The sequence below is a fragment of the Bos indicus x Bos taurus genome, chromosome 2, assembly GCF_003369695.1.
Source record: "Bos indicus x Bos taurus breed Angus x Brahman F1 hybrid chromosome 2, Bos_hybrid_MaternalHap_v2.0, whole genome shotgun sequence".
Classification (NCBI taxonomy): domain Eukaryota; kingdom Metazoa; phylum Chordata; class Mammalia; order Artiodactyla; family Bovidae; genus Bos; species Bos indicus x Bos taurus.
This window is the reverse complement of record NC_040077.1, coordinates 97830087-97851849: the sequence shown is the minus strand read 5'-3', so window position 1 is coordinate 97851849 and position 21763 is coordinate 97830087. Positions and strand designations below refer to the sequence as shown.

At 36.8% G+C, this 21763-nt stretch overlaps 1 protein-coding gene across 9 annotated transcripts in view; it reads left to right on the top strand.

Annotated features, from left to right (window-relative positions):
- KANSL1L (KAT8 regulatory NSL complex subunit 1 like) overlaps positions 1 to 21763 on the top strand; it is a 125902-nt gene that overhangs the window by 34474 nt on the left and 69665 nt on the right. For all 9 annotated transcript variants that reach the window (XM_027566351.1, XM_027566345.1, XM_027566328.1 and 6 more), the window contains one exon: positions 16616 to 16757. In XM_027566351.1, the coding sequence (XP_027422152.1) occupies positions 16616 to 16757 (142 nt within the window). The remainder of the gene's footprint in view (positions 1 to 16615; positions 16758 to 21763) is intronic.

The window sequence follows — 21763 nt, the reverse complement described above, 5'->3', positions numbered from 1 at the left end:
GTTTTATGACCCAGAATGTGATCTCTTTTGGTGAATATTTAATGTTAGCTTGAGAAGAATGTGTAATCTGCTATTGTTGGGTGAAGTAGGATATAGATAACAATTATATCCAGCTATTAGTAATTACTGGTGCTGTTGAGTTCACCTCTGTCTTTACTGATTTTCTGCCTGTTGAATCAATGCATTTCTGATAGAGGGAATGTTAAAGTCTCTGATTATAGTAGTGGATTTATCTATTTCTTCTTGCAATCGTCCGTCAGTTTTGCCTCACAGAGTGATATGGGTTTGTTGTTCTTGTTGTTAGCATTGAATATGCATTGAAGATTGTTACCTTCTCAAGGTATTATTATTATCTAATACCCCTCTTTATTCATGGTAACATTCTTGCTGTGAAGTTTGTCCTGTCTGAAATTAACATAGCTACTCCTACTTTCTCTTTTTAGTATATTTATTTATGACATTTACTTCTTTTGGCTGCACTGGGTCTTGTTGCTGCCCTTGGGCGTCCCCCTAGTGGCCGCGAGCGAGGTTCCTGTCTGTCTGTGGTGCGTGCGTTTCTCACTGTGGTGGCCTCTGTTGTTGTGGAGCGCAAGCTCAGTAGTTGTGGCCCACGGACTTAGTTGCCTGGCAGCATGTGAGATCTTCTCGAAACAGGGATCAAACCTTTGTCCCCTACATTGGCAGGCGGACTCCCAACCACTGAATCACCAAGGAAGTCCCTCTGACTTTCTTTTGTTTAGTGTTAGCATAGCCTAACTTTCTCTCTCTCTTCAGTTTAGTTTTTTGTTTTGTTTTGTTTTTAGTATAGCAGTTATTTATTAGTGAGATTAGTGGTTACAATTCTCCCTTGGACCTGTTGGCCTTACACACACACACACACACAGACAAAAACCTTTTTTAAAAATTGAATTATAATTGATTTACAATGTTGTGTTACTTTCAAGTGTGCATATATATGTCAAGTGTATATATATATATATAAAAGATTATTTTCCATTATAGGTTGTTATATAGGAATGTTATAGATTGTACCTTGAAAGGTACAGTCTACCAAATTGCAAACAAGAAGGAATAAGCAACCTTAATAGGACTGTTAATATATTGTTAACTTAAGATACCCAGTATAGTTCCCTGTGCTATGCAGTAGGTCCTTGTTGTTTACCCATGCGGTAGCAGAGAGTCAGACACAACTGAGCAACTGACCTGAGTGTATATATGTTAATCCCAAACTCCCAGTTATCTCCCTGCCCCATTGCTGTTCCATTTGGTAACCATAACATTGTTTTCTGTATAAGTCCATTTCTGTTTTGTAAATAAGTTCATTTGTATTGTATTTTAAGGTTCCACATATAAGGGATATCCTATGATATTTGTCTTGCTTTGTCTGACTTCACTTAATATGATAATCTCTAGGTCCATCCTTGTTGCTGCAGATGGCAGTATTTTAATTCTTTTTATGATTGGGTAATATTCTGTTGTTTGTGTGCATGTATAGGTGTGTGTGTGTGTAGGGGGGTCTTATTTATTCATTAATCTGTTGATGTTACTTCCATATCTTGGCTATTTTAAATAGTGCTGCTATGAATACTGGGTGCATATATCTTTTCAAATGAAAATTTTCTCTGCATATATGCCCAGGAGTGAAATTTCAGGATCAAATGGTAGCTCTGTTTTTAGTTTTTAAGGATCTTACATACTGTCCTCCATAGTGACTGCCCCAATTTATATTCCCACCAACCATGCAGAAGACTTCCTGTTTCTCCACATCCTCTCCAGTGTTTATTATTCATAGACTTTTTAATGATGGCCATTCTGATTGGTGTGTGTGACACCTCATTGTAATTTTGATTTGCATTTCTTTAATTAGTGATATTAAGCATCAGTTCGTATGCCAGTTAGCAGGCACATTTGTATGTCTTCTTTGGGGCTTCCCTGGTAGCTCAGTGGTAAAGAATCTGCCTGCCAATGCAGGAAGTTTGATCCCTGGGTTGGGATGATGCCCTGAAGAAGGAAATGACAACCCACTCCAGTATTCTTGCCTGGAAATCCAGTGGATGGAAGAGCCTGGTGGGCTACAGTTCATGGGGTCCCAAAAGAGTTGGACATGACATGACTTAGCAACTAAACAGTCTTTGGAGGAATGTCTATTTAGGTCTTATGCCTATTTTTTGATTTTTTTTTTTTTTTTGGACATTAAGCTGTATGAGCCATTTGTATAATTTGGAAAATTAACCCCTTGTTGGTAGCATCATTTGCAAACATTTTCTCTCAGTCCGTAGTTTGTCTTTTTGTGTTGTTTATGATTTCCTTTGCTGTGCAAAAGCTTTTAAGTTTAATTAAGTCCCATTTTTTTTTTCTATTTCCATAACTCTAGGAGACAGATTGAAAAAGATACTGTTGTGAATTGTCTCAAAGAGTGTTCTGCTTATATTTTCCTCTAAGAATTTTATAGTATCTAGTCTTACATTTAGGTCTTCAACCCATTTTGAGTTTATTTTTGTATATCATGTTAGAGAATTTTCTTATTTCATTCTTTTACTTGTGGTTGTCCAGTTTTCCCAGCACCATTTATTGAAGGGACTGTCTTTTCTCCATTGTGTATTTTTGCCTCCTTTGTATAGACTGACCATTAGTGCATGGGTTCACTTCTGGGTGTTCTATCCTAGTCCATTGATCTATGTGTCTGTTTTTGTGCCAGAATCACACTGTTTTGATTACTATAGCTTTGTGGTTTAGTCTGAAGTCAGGGAGCCTGATTCCTTCAGCTATATTCTTCTTAAAATCGCCTTGGTTATTTGGGGTCTTTGTGTTTCCATACAAACTTCAAAATGTTTTGTTCTAGTTCTGTGAAATATGCCATTGGTAATTTGCCAGGGATTGCACTGAATCTGTAGATTGCCTTGTGGTATGGCCAATTTTAACAATATTGATTCTTCCAATCCAAGAACATAGTGTATCTTTCCATCTGTTTGTGCCATCTTCAGTTTCTTTCACTCAGAGTCTTACAGTGTTCAGAGTATAGGTATTTTACTACTTTAGGTAGGTTTATTCATAAGTATTCTTTTTGATGCAATGGTAAATGGGCTTGTTTCCTTACTTTCTCTTTTAGAATATAGAAATGCAACAGATTACTGTGTATTAATTTTGTATCCTGCAACATTACCAGATTCATTGATGAGCTCTAGTAGTTTCCTGGTAGTGTCTTTGGAATTTTCTATATATAGCATCATGTCATCTGCAAACACTGAGAGTTTTACTTCTTGTTTTCCAGTTTGGATTCCTTTTATTACTTTTTCTTCTCTGATTATTGTGACCAGGACTTCCAAAATTATGTTAAAGTAGTGAGAGTTGGCATTCCTGTCTTATTCCTGGTCTTAGAGGAAATGCTTTCAGCCTTTCATCATTGAGTATGACATTAGCTCTGGACTTATCATATAGGCCGTTATTATATTGAGGTCAGTTCCTTCTAAGCCTAATTACTGAAAAGTTTTTTATCATAAATGAATTTTGTTACAAACTTCCTTTGCATCTGTTGAAATGATCATATGATTTTTATTCTTCACTTTGTTCGTGCAGTTTTGAACTTTTGTGGATAGTGAAAAATCTTGCATCCCAGGGATAAATCCCACTTGATTATGGTGTATGATCCTTTTACTGTATTGTTGGATTTGGTTTGCTAGTATTTTTTTTTTTTTTTGAGGATTTTTCATCTATTTTCTTCAGTGAAATTGGCCTATAATTTTCTCCTTTTGTGATATCTTTGTCCAGTTTTAGTATTAAGGCAATAGTGGCCTCAGAGAGTGAATTCAGAAAGTGTCCCTTCGTTTGTGATTTTTTTTTTTTAATAGTTTGAAAATGTTTGGTAGAATTCACCTGTGAAGCCATCTTGTCCCAAACTTTTGCTTTTGGTAGTTTTAATTACTAATTCAACTTCATCACTGGTAATTGGTCTGTTCATATTTTGTTTTTTTCTGGTTCAGTGTTGGGAGATTGTACCTTTCTAAGAATGTATCCATTTCTTCTAGGTTGTACATTTTATTGGTATATAGTTGTTCATCATAGGCTCTTATGATCCATTCTGCTTCTATGGTATCAGTTATAACTGCTTTTTATTCGTGATTGTATTAATTTGGGCCTTCTCCCTTTTTTTTCTTGATGAGTCTGGGTAAAGGTTTATAAATTTTATCTTTTCAAAGAACCAGCTTGTAGTTTCATTGATCTTTTCTATTTTTTCTTTTAGCATCTACTTTATTTGTTTCTGCTCTGATTTTTATGATTTCTTTTCTTCTACTAACCTTGGGTTTTGCTTGGTATTCTTTCTCTGTTTGCTTTAAGTGTAACGTTAGGTTGCTTATTTGAGATTTTTCTTGTTTCCTGAGGTAAGATTGTATTGCTATAAACTACTCTCTTAGAACTGCTTTTGTAGCATCCCGTGGTTCTAGATTGTCATATTTTCATTCGTCTCTAAGGATGTTTTAATTTTCCTCTCTGATTTCTTCAGTGACCCACTGATTGTTTAGTGTCATGTGGCTTAGCCTCTGTGTGTTTGTGGCATTTTTTTTTCTTTCTTGTAATTGATTTCCAGCCTCATTGTGTTGTGGTCCAAAAACACATTTGCTGTGGTTTCAGTTTTCTTAAATTTACCAAGACTTGCTTAGTGGTCCAGGATGTAATCTATCTTAGGGAATGTTCTGTGTGCACTTGAATGTGTATACTCCTGCTTTCAGATGGAATGCTCTATAAATAACAGTTAAGTCTGGGTCATTTAAGGACTGTTTTTCCTTGTTGATTTTCTGTGTGGATGATCTGTCCATTGATATAACTGGGTTGTTATTGTAACCCAGCTATTTTTGTTGTTGTTCAGTCACTCAGTTGTGTCTGACTCTTTGCAACCCCATGGGCTGCAGCATGCCAGGCTTCACTGTCTTTCACTTTCTCCCAGAGTTTGCTTAAACCCATGTCCATTGAGTCGATGATGCCATCCAACTATCCCGTCCTCTGTCACCCCCTCTCCTCCTGCCCTCAATCTTTCCAAACATCAGTGTCTTTTCCAATGAGTCGCCTCTTTGCATCAGGTGGCCAAAGTGTTGGAGCTTTAGCAGTAGTCCTTCCAATGCATATTCAGGGTTGATTTCCTTAGGATTGACTTGTTTGATCTCCTTGCAATTCAAAGAACTCTCAAGAGTCTTCTCCAACACCACAGTTCAAAAACATCAATTCTTCGATGCTCAGCCTTCTTCATGGTCCAACTCTTAACATCTGTACATGACTACTGAAAAATCTATAGCTTTGATTATTCACACTTTTGTTGGCATGATGTCTCTGCTTTCTAATATGCTGTCTAGGTTTGTCATAGCTTGTCTTCCAAGGAACAACCCTCTTTAATTTCATGGCTGCAGTTACCATCCACAGTGATTTTGGAGCCCAAGACAATAAATTCTGTCACTGTTTCCATTTTTTCCCCTGTCTATTTGCCTTTATGCAGTGTATACTTTGGTAACATTATACCATGTCCTGGCTTCCTATACAAAAGAATTGTGCATGCATATAAACGTGTGTGTACACATATGCAAACACACACACAGTGCTTGTTGAACTGATCACATGCATGACTTCAGACTATTCTTTAGCAAATATGTTTTTATTGGTTTAAAAATCATTAATCTCCTATGTATGAATTTGTATGTCCCTAATTGTTAATGTTTGACATTATGCAAGGATTTTTAAAGCACAGAGAAGACAATTTAACAGACTATTAACTTTAAAAATTCCTTTCATACAAGATTCTCATCCTGTGTCCTATTAGTACAAATTTGTACTTTCTGGGTAGAGCATGGTAACTTGTGGGGTCTTTTTGCTAATAGAGTTGCCTCAAAAATGTAGTTTTTAATTTCGTTTGCCTCCAGTCAGCTGTATGTAAAAATATCAAAACCAAAAATCTCCCTTGCTCATAGTTGCTTAGCCTACAAACTAGTTAATTAGTTATTTTCCCCAGACCATCCACCGCTCCCTCATCTTAATGACTGCTACCTTGTGGCCACCTGAAACAGTACATTTGATTAGGGATTAATCTGACTTTTTGCTCCTAGGGTGGCTCCCATTATGTGGCTAGAACTCTTAAGAGAGATTATTGAAATACATTTTTTTGTTGCTGTTATACATTTTTTGTTGTTGTTAGCAGCAGAGAAGCAACTGGATTTTCTACTCCTTCAAGGTGCCCTGTATTCTTGGATTATTCATTAAGTTAGAAGTAGGCTGTAGTCAGAGAGAGCCTCCCTAAGCAGTTGTATTCTTTTTTTTCTCTTGCAGCTGAACTAATTCTTGCCTAAATTGATTTGTTTATGAGGATTAAAACACCAAGGAACCATCACTACATTACATCATTATGACTTTTTCTAGCTGCTTTTACTGGAACTATTGTCTTGTTAGGCACTTGGGTCTCTCTTTAAATGATATTTTGCCAAGATAGTGTATATGGTATAGTGAAGTAAAAAAGGATCGTCAACTTTTGTTTCTTTCCTATCTGCTTTCTGTCCCTACCTCTAAGTTAATACACATGCTTTGGGTTTATCTTATAATCACTCTTTTGGTCATAAGAATTTCTGTAGCATTTAGCATAAAGGCTAAGTTGTAAGAAAGAGACTTAAAACTGTAGTGGCTCAAACATAATTTAACTATTTCTTATAGAACAGTTGAAAGGTAGATAGATGATGGATAAACAGCTCTGCTTTCTTGAAATGTCCAAGAACACTCGAAAAAGAAACCTGTGAATCGATTTTAATGTTTTTTTTGGTTAAGATTCTGGTCTTAACCTGCAACTGTAGTTCTGCTTGTTTGTTTTAATACTTACTTATTTTTTACTTGGCTGCACTGGATCTTAGTTGTAGCATGTAGGATCTAGCTTCCTGACCAGGGGAGGAACCTGGGCCCCCTGCATCAGGAGCTTAGAGTCTTAGCCACTGGATCACCAGGGAAGTCCCTGCTTTTTATTTTTTTAAAGGCAGTGAAATTCTGAGTATTTGAAACAAAATAGACATTTTAGAGAGATCACACACAAATGCATATTAAATAAAGTTCTTTGATTTCTAGCTGTAACGGAGTGCCGTTACTGGTACTATTTGTTCTCTTTGACTGTAAATATCTGGGAAATGAGACAGAAATATATGAAAGTCGTTATTTTCAGAAAATTGATATAAAGCAGCAAAGGTCAGAGTCAGTGATTCCTGAGAAAAGAGAAACAGATGAAGTGAGCCCTATAATTGCCCTTGTTTTCTGCCTAGAGGCATTTTTAAATATCTGGTGCAGGGAAAGGAAAGCCAAATAGAGCACAGTGGTCTTGCTTGACTGAAATAAACATTAGAGTTGGAGAGGCTGAGATAGCTGGAATCATTAGATCAGAATATTAAAGAAGATGGATTTAAGTACTCAAAGAGCATCATAAATCTTCATGTAGTCCTCTTGAGACGTTTGTTAAACACTAAGCTGTGCATGTGTAGGTAAAACTCCATAAGGGCACCCATAAAGTTCTTAGGAAATTGTAATCTGAAAATTTTCCAGTGCTTATACAAGGTTGAGAGATGTTTGAGTTCTTTATAAGCAGAGTGGAGAGACTTTGTTGAACATCTGGAGCATTCAGTAGAGGCCCCAGATTGGTGATACCTCAAAGGGTAAGGCTGAGTTTGACCTAGTGACTAATGGCTACTCTATACTTGCTCTAACAAATTTTTGCAGAAAGCTGAAAACAATGAAGTTGAACAATAAATAATAATCCCTTGAAACAATATTTTCTCTTTAAAAGGAAGATCATAAAATCTATACATTCGACAATATTATATTCATACTGCTGCTAAGTCACTTCAGTCGTGTCCGACTCTGTGTGACCACATAGACGGCAGCCCACCAGGCTCCCCCATCCCTGGGATCTTCCAGGCAAGAACACTGGAGTGGGTTGCCATTTCTTTCTCCAATGCATGAAAGTGAAAAGTGAAAGTGAAGTCACTCAGTCGTGTCTGACTTTTCGCGACCCCATGGACTGCAGCCTACCAGGCTCCTCCGTCCAAGGGATTTTCCAGGCAAGAGTACTGTAGTGGGGTGCCATTGCCTTCTCCATAGTTTCCATAATAAATGTGTGTGTATTTGCTTCCATACATTCATACACAGACACACACACACACACACAATGAACTACTAGACGTGCAAAGAGGAAGAAAAATCTTCAATAGAAACAGACACAGAAATGACAGATATTAGTTGGCAAAGACTTTAAAATATCTAAAATATGGTTGCTGCTGCTGCTGCTGCTAAGTCGCTTCAGTCGTGTCCGACTCCGTGCGACCCCATAGACGGCAGCCCATCAGGCTCCCCCATCCCTGGGATTCTCCAGGCAAGAACACTGGAGTGGGTTGCCATTTCCTTCTCCAATGCATGAAAGTGAAAAGGGAAACTGAAGTCGCTCAGTTGTGTCCAGCTCTTATTGACCCCATGGACTGCAGCCTAGCAGGCTCCTCCGTCCATGGGATTTTCCAGGCAAGAGTACTGCAGTGGGGTGCCATGCCTTCTCCAAGTGTGCTCCAAGACTTAAAAGGACGTAAAACTGCAGACCTAAGAATTTCAAGTTATAAATACGATTACAAACAAAACCACATTGTGGTGTATTACAGTCAAATCGCCAAGTGCTAGTGATGTAGAGAAAATCTTAAAAGCAGTAAGAGGAGGAAAAAAAACACATAAGGAAGCAAAGAAAAAAAAAATCATTGCCGACTTCTCATCAGAAGATAAGCAAGCTGGAAAGCAATGGAATGATATATTTAAAGGGCTGAAAGGAATAAAAAACTCAACCTAAAATTACTTTTAAAAACAAAGGCAAAATAACATTCCAAATAAGCAAAGTAAAATTTCCTGTCAGTATACCTATATTATAAGAAATCTTAAAATGTTATTTAGGCTGAATGAATATGATACTGAGTGAAAACTCAGTCTACACAAAGGAAAGAAGTGATAGAAAATGGCAAATATATATGTCTAAAATATATCGAAATTAAATTATGCATTTCCAAATATTGCTTGGATCAAAGATATCACAAGAGAATATATAAAATGTTTTAAACAGAATGATAATGAAAATACAGTATGTCACATTTTGTAAGATACAGCTATTAGATTACAAAAGAAATGCAAGAATTTAAAGTTACAGATTCTTAGACAAGAATTTAAAGTTACAGATTCTTACATTAGAGAAGAAGGAAAGTGTAAAGTTTAAGACATAAGCCTCCCTTTTGAGCAGACGCATTTGACAAAATTCAAACCTACTCATGATAAAAACTCACAGCAGACCCAGAATAGACAGAAACTTCTTCAGTCTGAAAAAGGACATTTATAAAACATCTGTAGCTAACATTACATTTAGTGATAAAAGACTGAATGCTTTCTGTATAAGATTAGGAAGAAGGTAAGAATGTCCACTTACACAGCTTATAATTAACATTATACAGGAGTTCATAACCAGTGCAGTAAGATAAAAATAATAAAAGGAATCCGATTAAAAATAAAACTATCTGCAGTTGACATAGTAATACATAGAAAATCCTAAGGACTTTATGAGGAAGGTACTAAAACTCCTCTAAGTGAATTTGACAGCATCAAAGGATATCGGGTCACCATATAAAAGTCAACTATATTTTTATATTCTGACATCAAACAATTTATGAATGCTACATACTGGCATCCATAAGCATGAACAATGGTGACTGCAGCCATGAAGTTAAAAGACGCTTGATCTTTGGAAGAAAAGCTATGACCAACCTAGACAGCATATTAAAAAGCAGAGACGTTACTTTGCCAACAAAGGTCCATCTAGTCAAGGCTATGGTTTTTTCCAGTAGTCATGTTTGGATGTGAGAGTTGGACTATAAAGAAAGCTGAGCACCAAAGAATTGATGCTTCTGAACTGTAGTGTTGGAGATGACTCTTGAGAGTTCTTTGGACTGCAAGGAGATCATACCAGTCAATCCTCAGGGAAATTAGTCCTGAATATTCATTGGAAGGACTGATGCTGAAGCTGAAACTCCAATAGTTTGGCCACCTAATGCAAAGAACTGACTCACTGGAAAAGAACCCGATTCTGGGAAAGATTGAAGGCAGGAGGAGAAGGCGATGACAGAGGATGAGATGGTTGGATGGCATCACCAACTCGATGGACATGAGTTTGAGCAAGCTCCAGGAGTTTGGTGATGGACAGGGAAGCCTGGTGTGCTACAGTCCATGGGGTTGCAAAGAGTCGGACACGACTGAGCAACTGAACTGATAAACATGAAATACATAGAGATAAAATTTCAAAACTGCATGCAACATAGCTGAGAGAAATGACCAGTATCTGAATAAACAGAAATAATACCTTATACATGATTAGAAGATTCAGTGTTGTTAAGATGTTAATTCTCTACCAATAGATCTATGGATGCAATGTAGTCCTATTCAAAATGCTGGTCATTTATTTAAAGAGACTGTCAAGCTGATTCTCAAGCTTAGAATTGTCAAAACAATATTGGGAAAGAGCAAAGTTGGAGAATTTACTGGATTTTAAGAATTACACTAAACTACAATGATAGTGTGATACTGGGTCATGGTGTTGACACAGGTAGGTAGGTAGGTAGGTAGATGATGGAAAGATATCCTTAGGGTTCTCTGTGTGTATGTAAGTATATATACAACATATAGTATTCATATGGGTAGTCTTTTATCTATTCCAGGATAGTTTTTTTTTTTCTGTTAAAGGATTATAGAATCTTTTCAACAAATGATTCAGGAACTAGATATCCTATGGAAAATAATGAATCTGGACCATACCTCATACAATACACAGAGCTTGACTTGAATTGGATTATAGATCTAGAAGTTAAAGCTGTAAGATATTTTAGAAACATGAGTAAATCATTATGACTTTGTGTTAAGCAAATATTTCTTAGGACATAAAAAAGAACTTTCCATAAAGGAACATTTGAAAAATTAGGCTGCATCAAAATTGAAATCTTTTGCTGCTCAAAAGACACCTTTAGGAAAATGAAAGGCAAGCTACAGATTGGGAGCTGTAAGCATTTACAGTGTGTATGGCCTTATATACTTATATACAGTTTATAGTCTTATATGAGTTAGATAGCTAATTAAATATGAGCAAAAGAGCTAAAAAGACATTTCATTAAGGGAAGTCATATGAAAACATGTTCTACATCAGGGATTGGAAGACTATATAGCCCATGCACCTAATCTAGCCTATTGTCTATTTTTGGAGACGAAGTTTTATTGATACATGGTTACACCCTTTTGTTTATGGCAGCTTTCATGCTATGACAGCAGAGTTGAGCAGTTACTAAACAGACCATGTGGCCCATAAAACAAATATTTCATGTCTCCCTCTTTACAGAAAGGGTGCTATCCCTTCATCTAAAGGAATGAAATTCCAGGAAAGGCTAAGTTCTTCCTAGGTGTGCAGACAGCAGAGAAGTTTGGCCTAATTTTATGTATATTTTTTTCCCAGGATAAATCTTATTATTCTTGGAATTGTAATTATTTTATAGTTGGATCTTTTTTTTTTTTAAATCATAGTTTACTCGTTTTTATTACTAAGCTAACAGACTCTATTAAAGGCAAGATTAATTTATGCAAGTTTTTCTTTAAGTCTTGGTAACTCAAAGTGTAATATGAGAAAGCTCTGTCTTATTCTGAGGAACAAACTGTATTTCAGGGTTAAAATAGTGATGTAAAAAGAGAAAAAAAATAACAGCAAAAGAGTGATATAGATTCCTGATGTTAAGCAGAAGTTAGTGCCAGTAGGTATTGTACTCAAAATGACTTGGGTTAATCAGCTTATACTTACTTCCATCAGTAACTTAAATGGTGACTGCAAATAAGCAAAGATGAGGATTGAAGGCTTATACTGCCTTTCTGAGGACTGACTGCCCAGTCTCACTGCCCAGGTCCACTCATGGGTGTATTTGCCCTGATCGTCACTAGAAGTAGGAGCTCCTATTTCCAGTGAAGATGAAGGCATGTGGTGGTTTGTGATCAGTTCAACCTACTCCAGAGAGATGTAGGAAGTCAAATTCTTAGTGGTCTGACAGGCCAAGCTTAATGCTAACTGAGGAGTCTAGACACTGGGTATGCTTCACATTCTTTTAAATTTCTTATTGCTTCAGCTTTGTTCTTATTTGTTACACTGTAAGTTACATAAGCTGTTGTATGTGTGCTCAGTCGAGTGCGAGTCTTTGTGACCCCATGGACTGTAGCCCACCAGGCTCTTCTGTCCAAGGAATTTTCCAGGCAAGAATACTGGAGTGGCTTGCCATTTCCTGTTCCAGGGGACCTTCCCAACTCAGGGATCGAACCTACGTCTCTTGCATTGCCAAGTGGATTCTTTACCACTCTGCCACCTGGGAAGCCCATATGAGCCATTACATCATTGATAATATAAATTGTTTACAAAAACATGTTTTGTCTTTGAGGTACAACAGGTGTTAATCTCCTTTGAATGAAATAGCCATATACTTATCTGTAACATATTTACAATATAATTATTTTTTAGACCTATTTTCAAGCAGGAATCCCTTGCTCAAAGAAAGAATCCCCTAGAAGAAGTGGGGTAGCCCTCATAGTCAACATAAAAGTCTGAAAAGCAGTAGTTGGGTGCCGTCTCAAAAATGACAGAATGATCTTGGTTCATTTCCAAGGCAAACCATTCAACATCACAGTAATCCAACACTATGCCCCAACCACTAATGCCAAAGAAGCTGAAGTAGAGTGGTTTTATGAAGACCTACAAGACCTCCTAGAACTAACTAACTCCAAAAAAAGATGTCCTTTTCATTGGAGGGGATTGGAATGCAAAAGTAGGAAGTCAAGTAGGCAAGTTTGGCCTTGTAGTCCAAAATGAAGCAGGGCAAAGTTTAACAGAATTTTGCCAAGAGAACACACTGGTCATAGCAGACACCCTCTTCCAACAACACAAGAGATGACTCTACTCATGGACATTACCAGATGGTCAATATCAAATCAGATTGATTATATTCTTTGCAGCTGAAGATGGAGGTCAGCAAAAATAAGACCTGGAGCTGACTGTGACTCAGATCATGAGTTCCTTATTGCAAAATTCAGGCTTTTTAAATTGAAAAAAAGTAGGGAAAGCCACTTGGCCATTCTGGTGTCACCTAAATCAAATCCCCTATGATTATCTAATGGAGGTGATGAATAGATTCAAGGGAAAGGATCTGGTAGACAAAGTGCCTGAAGAATTATGGATGGAGATTTGCAACATTGTATAGGAAGCGGTGACCAAAACCATCCCAAAGAAAAAGAAATGCAAGAAGTCAAAGTGGTTGCCTGAGGAGGTTTTACAAATAGCTGAGAAAAGAAGAGAAACCAAAGGGAAAGATAAACCTAACTAAATGCAGAGTTCCAGAGAATAGCAGGGAGAGATAAGAAAGCATTCTTAGGTGAACAGTGCAAGACAGCAGAAAATGATAGAATAAAGACTAGCGATCTCGTCAAGAAAATTGGAGAGATCAAGGTAACGTATCATGCGAGGATGGCCATGATAAAGGACAGAAATAGTATGGACCTAACAGAAGCAGAAGAGCTTCCCTGCTAGCTCAGGCAGTAAAGAATCTGCCTGCAGTGCAGGAGACCTGGGTTCGATCCCTGGGTCAGGAAGATCCTCTACAGAAGGTAATGGCAACCCACTTCAGTATTCTTGCCTGGAGAATCCCATGGACAGAGGAGCCTGGCAGGCTACAGTCCATGGGGTCACAAGGGTCGGATTCAACTTAGCAACCAAACCACCACCACCATGGGCTAACATCAACTCTATAAATTTTTATTTGTCTCTATTTTTCCATGAGCTAATAATCCGTTTGATTACCAGAGTTGTATTTTATAGGAAAATTTTCTGACTGGAGTAAAATTTAATGAAAGAATGCTTAAGATCATCTTTGATTTCTCCATGCTTCATCATACTTCTTCAAGATCTATCCACTTTAAATCAATCTTGAATCCATCCTCTAGTCTTCATTTCTTCTTTATCTCTCACCTCATTTCCAGTCCAGGCCATTTTCATATTTTATCCTGTGTTTTGGTCAGAATAAGCCCTGGAGTAACAAATTAACCTTCTAATCTCAGTAATTTAGCACAGCAGAAGTTTACAGTGGCTTACATGAAGTCCAGTGTGGTGTGAGCTATGACCCTCTTCCACGTTGTAGCTGTAATATCTGCACTGTATAGCTTTAGGTGAGCAGGTGGACTGGGAATAACTATATCAGTTTTGTTCACAGTCTGTTGGTCAGAACTAGTGACATGGCTCCAACCTAAGTGCAGTCAACCTCTTCCACCTTGTAGCTGTAATATCTGCACTATATAGCTTTAGGTGAGCAGGTGGACTGGGAATAACTATATCAGTTTTGTTCACAGTCTGTTGGTCAGAACTAGTGACATGGCTCCAACCTAAGTGCAGTCAAGGCTGGGATATGTAGGACAGTACATGAAATATTTAGAGATCACATTATCTGTACCTCATTTAGATTATTATAAATGGTTTTATAAATGGTGTCCTAATTGGTTTCCTTATTTATTCTCATATCCCAGTACATTATCTACCTAGCAGCTTGAGTGCTCAGAAAAAAATTGTATTACTATCTTGTGAATAACTTCCTTTTAGCATAAAATCCAGCACTTTACCCTCACTTGTGCGACTACTGCATGATACGGTCCTTGCCTTCTTCACTTCTTTCATGAACGGCAGTTAGTATTATTACACTATTCATAGATAATATTTATTTTGGAAAGGTATTTTTAGTTTGCCTATAGTTATGAAAATGTTATTTAAAAGTTTTGCAGAATCACAGTAGTAACTATAAATGGATAATACCAAAAGAAGTCCTAATTTATATGTCAGTCTCTGCAGTCAGTCACATTGTATACATAATTAGAATCTGGGGGAAAAAAAGCATTTTGAGAACACTGGTATAATAAATAAATTCTATGTAGTAGAGTTATAATAATTCTGTTTCTCTGACAAGAAATGATCTCTTAAATGTTTTCCCTGGCTAAAGTTTATATGAAAGATATTTCTTTATGGTTATATGTATAAAATTAATAAAGTTTAATCTTTAGAGAAGTTTTAGGTTTATAGCAAAATTGAGTTGAAAATACAGAGTTCCCATATATCCCCTGTCCCTACACAGATATGGCTTCCCTTACTGTCAACGTACTGCATAAAGGTAGTGTTTGTATAACAATCTATGAACTTACATTAACACATCTTTATCACTTAAAGTCCATAGTTTACAATAGGGTTCACTTTCAGTGTCATGCCTTCAATGGGTTTTGACAATAAATGCAATTTTTAGACATGTTTTTCATGAAGTTTGTGATTTGCCATTAAGTAGTTATTGCCCTGGAGAAGGCAATGGCACCCCACTCCAGTATTCTTGCCTGGAAAATCCCATGGACAGAGGAGCTGGTGGGCTGCAGTCCATGGGGTCGCACAGAGTCGGACACGACTGAGCGACTTCACTTTCAGGTTTCTCTTTCATGCACTGGAGAAGGAAATGGCAACCCAGTCCAGTGTTCTTGCCTGGAGAATCCCAGGGATGGGGGAGCCTGGTGGGCTGCCGTCTGTGGCGTCGTACAGAGTCCAACACGACTGAGGGACTTAGCAGCAGCAGCAGCAGCAGCAGCAGCAGTTATTGCCCTTCAGTTGTAGTTTCAATTTCTTCTGTTATACTGTCTTCAGTTTCTTCCCTGGCAAGATGAAGCTCCTAATTGATTATCCAAAATACGCACAAACCCTGTCTCTCCTCCCCGCTGTGAACTGATTGTTTTCTAGTTGGAATGGTTGAAATATTTTCATAAACTAATTAATATGTAATCTCACAAACTGTGGATTAGAGCAATGCTTTTGCCAAAAGATAAAGGAGATAAAATTCAAATCTCATTTTCAAATATTCATGAAAGAAAGACTTGATATAAATTTTTTGTCATTTCTGAACTGTGAATCCTAGGAATGAAGTTTTTAACCAACTATCTTAATTAACATCTCAAGATTTATATATTTGTGTGTAGCAGTGTTCCTGTTTTTGATAATTTTTGGCATTTAAAATATTGATTCCTATTTTAGCAAATGAAAATTACATATAGTAAAATTGAGTACTGTGAGGTTTGTTACATGGATTTAGATCTAGTACAGTTCAAATGACTTGTCCTATACTTGATACCTGCTTACATATAAAAGGCTCATGTAACAGTTTTTGCATGGTGTTAGTACTGACATTTTTGTTTCTTTTCCTTTGCTGATCTACTTCTGTTTCAGCCCTTGACCATTAATAAAATATTAGATAACAAGGAGATTATCCTACCAGGTACACAGTATTGAATGAAAACAGGTGTTTGTGGGATAGAAAGATAAGGAAATAAAATATTTGAAAAATTGATGTACCATTCTTTAAGGTAATTAGATGCTTTGTAAAGAAATTTGGGATTGTATGACAAGAGTCAAGGAAGTTATTAAGCAATCTGTGTGAAAACCTAACTGTCTTTGTGCTTTAATTATCTGTGTTTGTCTTGTTCACAGTAACTGTAGTACTGAATGGAAGTGGCTTGTAGACAGAGCAAGAGTTGGCAGCCGATGGACATGGCTTCAAGCCCAGATTTCAGAGCTGGAATACAAAATCCAGCAACTAACAGATGTTCACAGGCAGATTCGTGCCTCCAAGGTATTGTGTGTTCTTCTGTTTTTAAAAAAAATACTGGTTTTAGTTTTTTCTCATCTCTCCACATAAAATAATTGTTACTAGGCTTTCTAAAAATGTAATGTTGTAAGATTTGATATATTCTATAAGTTGAAATTATTTTTAAAATTTATCACAATCATTTTATCATATCAAGCAGTTAAAGAATTTCTTTACTGGATTCCAGTTAATGCAAATGATACACATTTTTTATAAGCCTGACTTTGTTGGCATTTATTTTAACTTGTGTGAAATTCTGAGTGTATCTTATTGAAATCTCTTTAGAGTTTTTTGTTTCAAGAAAAATTACAAACACATAAAAAAGTTCTAGAAAGCAATATAATGAATACCTGTGTGCTGCTGCTGCTGCTAAGTCGCTTCGGGGTGTAGTTTTTAGAATAATAAAGCATTACTTTACAGTTGGACTATTTATATAGTCCTTCCTGATCCAATTCCCTTTCCCCATGCTACTGATTCCAACATATTCTTTAAAATTTGCATTTTATATTGGTGTGTAGTTGATTAACAATGTTGTGTAGTTTCAGCTGTACAACAAAGTATATCAGTTATACATACATATGTATCTGTTTTTTCAGATCCTTTTTCCTTATAGCTTATTACAAAATATTCCATATAGTTCCCTGTGCTATACATATGTCCTTGTTGATTAACTATTTTATGTATAGTAGTGTGTATATGTTAATCCCAAACTGAATTATCCCTCCCCCTTTCCCCTTTGGTAGCCATAAGTTTATCTACGTCTGTGGGTCTATTTCTGTTTTGTATATGAGTTTATTTGTATTATTTTAATGAATAACAATGAAATAACACACTTTGCAGCAACAAGAATAGACATAGAGATTATCATATGAAGTGAAGTAAGCCAGACAGAGAAAGACAAATACTTGATTATATGACTTGTATGTGGAATCTAAAAACAAAAAAATTTCTACCTTTGTTTTTGTGAGAAACCATATTCTACATAGTGAAACTGGACATAATGGAGATAATATTGTAAGGTTGATGCTGGCTGGTCTGAAACAAAAAAAAGCTGAGAAGGGAAGGAAATTGAGTCCTCAAACCATGTAGTTAGTCTAACCCCACCTAGGGTCTGCATGTCAATAACAATTATTAAGTTTTAAATTCTATCATGAGTTTATATTCTGGTAGGAGAGATACAGCATGTAAAATATAGTTGATTTTAATATAATACAATATGTGGAATGATATGTGGTTTTAATAAGATATAGGTGTGGCATAGAGAGAGTGCTTAACTCTGTCTTTAGGTGTTTGCAGATCAGAGAAAACATCAGTAAACAGGTGATGCTTTAGTATGACTTTGGAAGATAAATAGTAATTTGCTTAATGAACCTATGGAACTGAAAAAGGAATTCATTAAAGAACTGAAGGCATTAAAAAACTGAGAATAGAACTGCCATATGACCCAGCAGTCCCACTGCTGGGCATACACCCTGAGGAAACCAGAATTGAGAGAGACACGTGTACCCCAGTGTTCATCGCAGCACTGTTTACAATAGCAAGGACATGGAAACAACCTAAATTAGTCCATCGGCAGATGAACGGATAAGAGGGTTGTGGTACATATACAATGGAATATTACTCAGCTATTAAAAAGAACACATTTGAATCAGGTCTAATGAGGTGGATGAAACTGGAGCCTATTATACAAAGTGAAGTAAGTCAGAAAGAAAAACACCAATACAGTATATTAACACATATATATGAAATTTAGAAAGATGGTAACAATGACCCTATATGCAAGACAGCAAAAGAGACACAGATATAAAGAACAGACTTTTGGACTCTGTGAGAGAAGGCGAGGGTAGGATGATTTGAGAGAATAGCATTGAAACATATATATTACCATATGTGAAATAGATGACCAGTCCAAGTTCGATGCATAAAGTAGGGCACTCAAAGCCAGTGCACTGGGACAACCCAGAAGGATGGGATGGGCAGGAAGGTGGGAGGGGTTCAGGACGGGGGGACACATGTACGCCCATGGCTGATTCATGTCAATGTATGGCAAAAATCACCACGGTATTGTAAAGTAATTAGATTCAAATTAAAATAAATATAAAAAAAAAGAATTGAAGGCATATAACAACATGATCTGTTTTAGGAATGACAAATTAGTATTGTATTCAAAAAAAGAGGAAGTATGAGTTGTTCAGGGATGGGAGAAGAAGCTAGGCAAGTCATGAATATTGTTTAATACTTTGTAAAATTTGGTGGTGATGTTTGTAGGAAGGTGGACAGAAGCATAGACCTAAAGGCTTACCCGTTCTGTCTGTTGAATTTGACGCAGCTGTGTTCAGGAATAATTTCTTGATGCAAGTCCTATTCGGTTTGTTTCTCATTTTTAACCATCTTCAGCTGGGCCTTAATTGTGGCTATCTCCCAATGCTCTCAAGATCACCAAAAAAGTTCTCTTCGTTGATCATTTTCTTTGAAAGATGTCAAGTGTTTTTTATAGCCAGTAGAGTTCTAAGAACAAATCCAGTTTAAAGCAATTTGGAAATTTCCAAGAAAATTATTCCTGGTTGAATTGATAACTAAGTTTTATATCTGAATCTAGACAGTCTGGTTCATTTCGCTTTGACTTGAGAAAGGGTATTTTAATATTCTATGTTCTAACTAAGCAATGCTTTATACTTGTTGTTGAAACACTTTTTGAATTTTGGTTATGTATTTATATAATATCTATTTGTAGTCAGTTATTTTAAGGTGATAAATCTTTCCAGCAATAATATGGCTTTTATATGGCTTTAAATTTTTTCTTGGTTTAAGCTAGGTGTATGTCTGGCCCTTTGTTCCCATAAGAGTCAGATTATTTTATGGAAAATGTCATTATAATTATGCTATCAAAATACATATTTCTTTACTTTGATAGTTTTGTCTTACCTTTCTTAGAAATTAATCAAGATATTTAATTGCTTATCTATGTGCAGGTTAGTTGATTTATTAACTATTATATTGAATAGGCAAAACAACTTTTTGCTCTTATATCTTCTTGAATTATTATAGTTCAGAAACTGAAAAGAATGGTTTAATGCATTGTAAGTGAGGCAGAACTTTTTATTTATTGTATATTGAAAGGGGAAAAAACTCTTCTCAGAGATAAGGAGAAGGGAAAGAAATTGAGATGCTCTTTTATAAATAGCATTTTTAGTTTTTAAATTAATTTATTTTAATTGGAGGATAATTACTTTACAATATTGTGATGGTTTTTGCCATCTACATCAACATGAATTGGCCATGGGCATAGATATGTCCCCCCATCCTGAACCCCCCTCCCACCTCCCTACCCACCCTGTCCCTCTGGGTTATCCCAGATCACTGGCTTTGGGTGCCCTGCTTCTTGCATGGAACTTGCGCTCCTCATCTACTCTACATATGGTAATGTACTTGTTTTAATGCTATTCTCTCAAATCATCCCACTCTTGCCTCCTCCCACGGAGTCCAAAAGTCTGTTGTTTACATCTGTGTCTCCTTTGCTGCCCTACATGTGGGATCGTCATTACCGTCTTTCTAAATTCCATATATATGTGTTAATATACAGTATTTGTCCTTCTGTTTCTGACTTACTTTACTCTTCATGATAGGCTCCAGTTTCATCCACCTCATTAGAAATGACTCAAATGTGTTCCTTTTTACAGCTGAGTAATATTCCATTGTGTGTGTGTACTACAACTCCCTTATTTATTCATCTGCAAGTGGATGTCTAGGTTGCTTCTATGTCCTACCTTATAAATAGATTTTTAAAATAAGTGTTACTGTGTATCTCTGGTCAGGAAACACAGTGTTTTCATAGGGTAAAATAAGGGACAGATGACCTAGAGTGTGTCATTGCCCATTCTTTGACACAGTCCAGATGGTGTAAATTTTGCTTCAATTTTTAGAAGAGTATTAGCAACATCCCTTCCTTGTTCTTGCAACAATTTTGTCAACACATGACAGCTTCCATATTTCTCGTATTCTCTGCTCCAGCTTTTACTTAGACAGTAGCTTCTTTTCACTTTAATTTTTTTTTAATAATTTTTCTTAGTTGGAGAAACTGGCTAAATTATATTAAATAGCTTCTCTTTTAGATTTCTTCTGTTATCCTATAATAGGGTCTTCCACATCTTAAATTGTGTATTTTACTTTAAAATTTTTCATTTAAGTTTTTTGCTTGAAATTAGTTTTGATGACTTCATATAAAATGTCACTGATGAAACCATGCATCTCAGATGGAACTTGAACCCACAGGCCAAGATGAAAATCCAGCCAGAACCCAGACTGGGAATTGACCCCACGGTCTTTTAATTGAGATCACACCTGATCTCAGGACTTAAAGAGACTCAGGTTCTTGATGTCTCATTGCAGAAAGAATTTAGAGAGAGACAAAGTGATAGGTAAGAAGTGGATTTATTTAGAGAGAAACACCCTCTACAGACAGAGTGTGGGCCGTCTCAGAAGATGAGAGGCCCTGAAATATGATGTGGTTAGTTTTTATGGGCTGGGTAATTTCATAGGCTAGGATGTGGGAAGATTAGTCCAACTATTTAGGGAAAAGGGATGGAGATTTCTAGGAATTGCACGATGCCCACTTTCTGACCTTTTATGGTTCACCTCAGAACTGTCATGGCACTGGTAGGTGTGTCATTTAGCATGCTACTGTATTGCCATGAGCGTGTAAGAGGCCCAAGCTCCACTGGAAGTCAAATATTCCACCATCTTTGGCCTGGTTGCTGCTGCTGCTGCTAAGTCGCTTCAGTCGTGTCCGACTCTGTGTGACCCCATAGACGGCAGCCCACCAGGCTCTCACGTCCCTGGGATTCTCCAGGCAAGAACACTGGAGTGGGTTGCCATTTCCTTCTCCAGTGCATGAAAGTGAAAAAATAAAGTGAAGTCTCTCAGTCGTGTCCGACTCTTCGCGACCCCATGGACTGCAGCCCACCAGGCTCCTCCGTCCATGGGATTCTCCA